At 55.9% G+C, this 5,374-nt stretch overlaps 3 protein-coding genes across 3 annotated transcripts; 2 read left to right on the top strand and 1 right to left on the bottom strand.

Annotated features, from left to right (window-relative positions):
* Positions 1 to 398: 398 nt before the first annotated feature.
* On the top strand, positions 399 to 1,387 carry C8A04DRAFT_32618 (ClpP/crotonase-like domain-containing protein; the record flags this gene model as incomplete). Its single annotated transcript, XM_062782155.1, has 3 exons — positions 399 to 762; positions 827 to 1,210; positions 1,278 to 1,387. The coding sequence occupies 3 exons, from the start codon at positions 399 to 401 to the stop codon at positions 1,385 to 1,387; spliced, it is 858 nt and encodes a 285-aa protein (XP_062633218.1).
* Positions 1,388 to 1,568: 181 nt separating this feature from the next.
* Positions 1,569 to 1,989, bottom strand: C8A04DRAFT_32617 (TFIIH subunit TTDA/Tfb5; the record flags this gene model as incomplete). Its single annotated transcript, XM_062782154.1, has 3 exons — positions 1,569 to 1,619; positions 1,716 to 1,867; positions 1,971 to 1,989. 3 exons carry the CDS (start codon positions 1,987 to 1,989, stop codon positions 1,569 to 1,571), a joined length of 222 nt encoding a protein of 73 aa, XP_062633217.1.
* Positions 1,990 to 3,348: 1,359 nt separating this feature from the next.
* C8A04DRAFT_32616 (uncharacterized protein) lies at positions 3,349 to 4,056 on the top strand (the record flags this gene model as incomplete). Its single annotated transcript, XM_062782153.1, has 1 exon — positions 3,349 to 4,056. One exon carries the CDS (start codon positions 3,349 to 3,351, stop codon positions 4,054 to 4,056), a length of 708 nt encoding a protein of 235 aa, XP_062633216.1.
* Between the last annotated feature and the right edge of the window lie 1,318 nt (positions 4,057 to 5,374).

Here is a 5,374-nt window from a genome sequence, read left to right as displayed (position 1 = left end):
AGGTGAGATGTAATTAAACCTCTTCTCAAACCCAATATTAACCGTTCACGTGCCATCCCCACGCAAGGACCCCTGGCACCCCTGTCTTCCCAGCTTCGGCCCGCTGCCATTTCGGCCCCTCCTCCACTGAAAGTTAGGCCTCGGCAACTCCATTCTCGGTGTCAACTCTCGGCCGACGACCACGCTAAAGATGGCATCGCCTGGGGTTTCCAAGCTGGCGATTGAGTTTCAGACCATTCACGACATCCAAATTGCAAAGACGCCGCCGTAGATACCAATTATACCATTCTCGACTCGACCTCAATTCGACGACATACAATCACGAAGCCTCAACCCCGTCCCATACCGAAAACCATCCCATACGAAGTACTTCCAAACCCGAGATACACACCGTCAAAATGGCCCTCCCCGCCTACGCCTCCTACCAATACTTCACCACCACCCAACCGCGCCCCCTCATCGCCCACGTCGAAATCAACCGCGCCTCCAAACTCAACGCCTTCCACGAAGCCATGTGGCTCGAGCTGCGCTCCGTCTTCACGCAACTCTCCACAGACCCAGACGTCCGCGCCATAGTGCTCTCGGGCGCCGGCGACCGCGCGTTTACGGCTGGATTGGACGTGCAAGCCGCTAGTGAGGGTGGGGTTCTCAGCAGTGATGGGGAAGCGGCCAACTTGGATCCGGCGAGGAAGGCGGCTGCGTTGAGACGGTATGTGGCGGAGTTTCAGGGATGTATTTCGGCGGTTGAGAGGTGTGAGAAGCGTATGTCCTCTTTTTCTTTCTCTCCCTCTACAAAATATTCAGGAAACTGACCTCCGACCGTCAGCCGTCATCTGCGTAATGCATGGCATCGCTCTGGGCCTCGCGATCGACATCGCCTGCTGCGCCGACATCCGGCTCTGCGCGCGTGACACACGGTTCGCCGTCAAAGAAGTCGACATCGGGCTAGCAGCAGACATCGGCACGCTTGCGCGGCTGCCCAAAGCCGTGGGGTCACAGTCGTGGGTCAAAGACGTGTGTCTGACGGCGCGGGACTTCAGCGCGGCGGAGGCGTTGGCCGTGGGGTTTGTGAGCCAGGTGTTGGATTCCAAGGCCGCCGCGTTGGGGGTGGGGTTGAAGACAGCGGCTTTTATCGCGGAGAAGAGTCCGGTTGCTGTGCAGGGGACTAAGGAGTTGTTGAATCATGCGAGGGATCATACGGTGGAGGATAGTATGTACCCCCCTGACTTGGAGTCTTTAAGTTTGTTGCTTGTGTGTATGCTGACGGAACCTCGCAGATCTTAGGTATACTGGTGTGTGGAATGCGGCGGCGCTCCAGACCAACGACGTGCCGGCGGCTCTCATGTCGGTGCTCCAGAAGCGGAAGCCGACGTTTGAGAAATTGTGATTGAGTTTCGAGATGGATGTACATACAAGGGCGTACAAACTGAAAAATGGGAAGACTACTCGAATGTAGTAATCAAAATTTGTATCGGTATCTGCTATGCACTCATGTCGTTCATGGTAATTAACTAGCACTTTGCGTGCGGGTATCGATGCTCGCCAAACACGTAAAAGTCGAGCTCCTCCTATTCACTATCCTCCAACGGTTCCTCGGGCCGGTACGTCTCCTTCAGACGCTATAATCATTGCATCAGCATCTCTCGAGTAAAGCAATACAATCCCCGAGTGGAGCAATAAAACCCCCCAGTAGAACAATAAAACGGCAGACATACCTCTTCCAGCTTGGACTTGAGCACCTGCAACATGGTCTCTTTAACAAACAAGTGGGTGTCGTCCAGGTCCTCGATGATGAACTCGTGGTGGTGGGTGCTGTCGATGTGCACTAGAATGGATTTGATGGCGGGTTCGCACTCGACGAGGACGCCTGGGGGTGTTTGTCAGTAAATGGGTTACATTATTGATGAAAGGTGATGTATGAGACCGCAGCCGTAACGGGGATCACAGTGGACTTGGAATCGCAAACTCACCCCTGACGGCCTTGACCATGGTGCCAGCGCTCTCGGAATGGCCGAGGGAAAGTTCTGGTGTATAATACTGTTGTTCCTTGAATAGCTCGTGAAATTTATGAAGATGGTGGATGGTAAGTCGTTGGTCAGGTTAGGGGAGAGGATTGAAACGGTCTTGAATAAAGTCTTGAATAGTTAGTCCCACCAGGATCAAAACTCGGGCCAAGACCAGGCAGATGTGGGTCCACTTTTAGTTTCCTTTTTCGGAACAGACGACCTCGTCCGAGTTCCTTCTTGAACAACTTCGAGTCTCAATGTCTTGTTCACTTTACTGACAATTGATTGCCTTGACGGTTATGTGTATCCTATACAATGAATCTACTGAGGATTTTAGGACCTTCATTTCTTAACGCTCGCTCTAACGGTAGTTTTACGATAGATCAGTTCACCGAGCAAACGAGTCAAACTCGCAGGTCGAGATGTTCTACAAACTCGAATCGACATCAAGTTGTGTCTATTTTGACTTAGTCTCAAGCAATAATTTTCTTCATAACGTTGTAAACTCAAACAGGTTAGCAAACAACTCCAGTTCTCATTTTTGTCTAACTAACCGTCCAAGTAAAACTCAGAATCTCTTAGATCTGTGTAATCGTGTATCTTATTTGCGAGATGTCCATACATTGGCATTCATTATCATGCTCAACTCCGTCTACTTCCGATACTGTGATGTTCATTATTCTAGCTCATCTCGTAGCACTCCATTATATTAAGCATTTGAAGAGCAGTAACAGGTAGAGTTGTCCCAGACCCAACCCAGAGCTCGAACTAACTCTTTGTCAGAACCTAAATCCACTTATCAACTCGCCCTTACCTAATCTCGCCCATCGTGCGCATGGATGGGCTCGGGCACGTCTGTCGACACCATGAAATACTCGTCATACTACTGCACGATGGGGATCCACAGGTTTTGCGGGAGTCTGGGCCCATCCTGCAAGTCGGTGACCTTCTCAAAATGCAGCTCGATGCGCCTGGTCCTCTTAGGTTCTGCTGGGTTTTCTGATTTTCGGGTTTCTAATCCCTAGGGTTTGCTCGCCGCTTCACCGGTGATGTCCACCTGGCTACTTCGCCAGCATATCCCGTTAGGTTCCTAGACGAACGCTCAGCCAAACCTTGCTGTTGGACCGTCCAAACCCAAAATCGCAAAGACAGAATGGCAAGCGCAAAACGTATATAACCCTCGGCTCTCTCCCCCATAATGGACCATCCTTTCTCATCACATCCATCAGAAGCAGGCTCGACCATCACATCTAGATCGTCACTCCCTCCGCTTCTTCCACGACTTCTCGGTACCTAGCCCGTACCCACCACATTCTTTGCAAACTCGCAGCCACCCTTCGCGATGTTTGCCATCCCTTCTTCGGTGCCCAGCACCTTCGTCGTCGCCGGCCCTGGTCACCCCCACGGGGCCGCGACCACCACCTCGACCCCCACCGCTGCCACGGGCCACTCTGTGCCCGAAAACTCCGTGGCCCCGATGATGGGCGTCGTTGTGGCCGTGACGGTCACCATCATCGTGGGCCTAGCCCTGGGTTTCTCGCTGTGGGTTCGCCGGGCCATCTGCAGCCTTCGCAGAGACGGCCCCCGCCGGAGCAGCGCAATCTTTGCTCCGCCGTTCACCGGGGTCACCGTCGACCCCGCGAGCCGCAGCCGCCGCAGCCGCCGCAGCCGCGCCCGCGGCACCACCACCACCACCGGCGGCGTTAACCTGCGCACGTTCGCCGGGGACGCCGCCGCCGCCGCCATGGACGCCCACGCCCGCGAGGAGAGCCGCCGCCTACGGGACGAGGGGCTCAACGAGCTCGGGGAGGCCCCGCCGACGTACAAGCCCGTCGAGGACGACGCCGACGGCAACGCCAATGTCGACCCCCCGGCGTACACGCCCACCGCCGCCGATGCCGCCGCCGCCCTCGGCCCAACCCCCCCACCCCCCGTCCACGCCCGCCACGACCCCGGTACCCCGGCGGAACTCCCGCCGCGGTACCCCTCGCCGATCCCGCTGGATGACCTGCGGCCACGGCCTGGCGGGTACTCGAACCCGCCAACATAAGTGGAGCGGGTTGGAGAAGAAGGTTCCAGAAGCGGGAACCGGGAACCGGGCGACGAGCAGCGGAATAAGTCCTGAGCCAGCAGCAGCAGGCTCTTACAAAACAGGGCTTCGACCCCTCTCACGACTCGCCCTACCCACAACTCGCCCTACCCACGACTCGCCCTACCCACAACTCGCCCTACCCACAACTCGCCGTCCAGAAAGCACAGCAGTGGGTGTGGATGGTACGCAACGGCCCACTTCCGAACACAACTCTCTCTGGCTTGTGCTGTGCCACTAACCCAACACCACAGCAACAAGAACCAGAACAGCGAGGAAGAGCGAGAGAAGAAGAGACAAGCTCAGCGCGGTCTGATCTGGGACCGGGACGGGCGCCGACCGGACATAGATATTGGGTCAGAACAAGTCAGTCGGGCGCGTGTGCCGCAGCCTCACCCGTCTCCCGTCTCCGCCCCGTCTCCCAGTTCTCATCGCTGTTCTGGAGCCCCGGCCTCTCCCCGGCTAACTTTGGGAGAGCGGCCGTGGTTCCAGTGTCTCGCTAGCCAGGTTGGCTTGCTCCGTGGTTTCGCCTGGTGACTGGCACTCCCGTTGACACGGGTAGATAAGGTTTCGCCCTGCTGCAGTCAAGGGGGTCCGTGCCTTGGTAGTGACGTCGGGGGGTGTGAAGTAGGGTTCGTCCATGCAGAGAAGGGCGTGGGAATAGGGGCAAGACGTTCAATCGACGGGTGGGGGGCGGGACCTGTCTGATGGGGGGGTCTCTTGGTGTCTAGGAGGTTCTCTAGGGTAGTCATTTCACTGCTATGGTGATAGTTTCAGGGGATATGGTTGATTTTGTAGAGTTGTTTATGCTTGTCTTGGTTCGTCGTTGCTATTTTTTGCTAGGTTGGATATTAGACTGGAGTATAACAACTAGACAATACCACTTCAAGTTCAAGCACTCAAACCTTATCTATGGACACTACCCTTACTCTCCCCACTGCCCTGCCCATCCCCCTCGCTCTTATAGTGTGTAAGTCCACGTAACCCGCCACCAGCGAAGCGGCAGCCACGGCGATGTGTTGAATAGATCCTGTTGTTCAAGACAAATGTCTTTCGTTGCAGCAAATGAAGACCCTTTTACACGCCCCGACCATAACCCCCCCGATCTTCCCTGCCTGAAGCCACGCATATAAGGCGTCCGCGTCTCGAGCACCAGGACCCCAAAACAAGTCCCGCCTCGAGTGCCACGACGAGCACGAGACCTGCGTCTAGGAGCCTGACTCGACCGCCCCGGAACTAACGCGCAAAACCAAACCACCTGCCCCCCCCCCCCCCCCCC

The sequence above is a fragment of the Dichotomopilus funicola genome (genome assembly GCF_033296635.1).
Source record: "Dichotomopilus funicola strain CBS 141.50 unplaced genomic scaffold C8A04scaffold_94, whole genome shotgun sequence".
In the NCBI taxonomy this organism is placed as follows: Eukaryota; Fungi; Ascomycota; class Sordariomycetes; order Sordariales; family Chaetomiaceae; genus Dichotomopilus; species Dichotomopilus funicola.
Note: the sequence above shows the minus strand (reverse complement) of the source record. Positions and strands in the feature narration are given on the sequence as shown.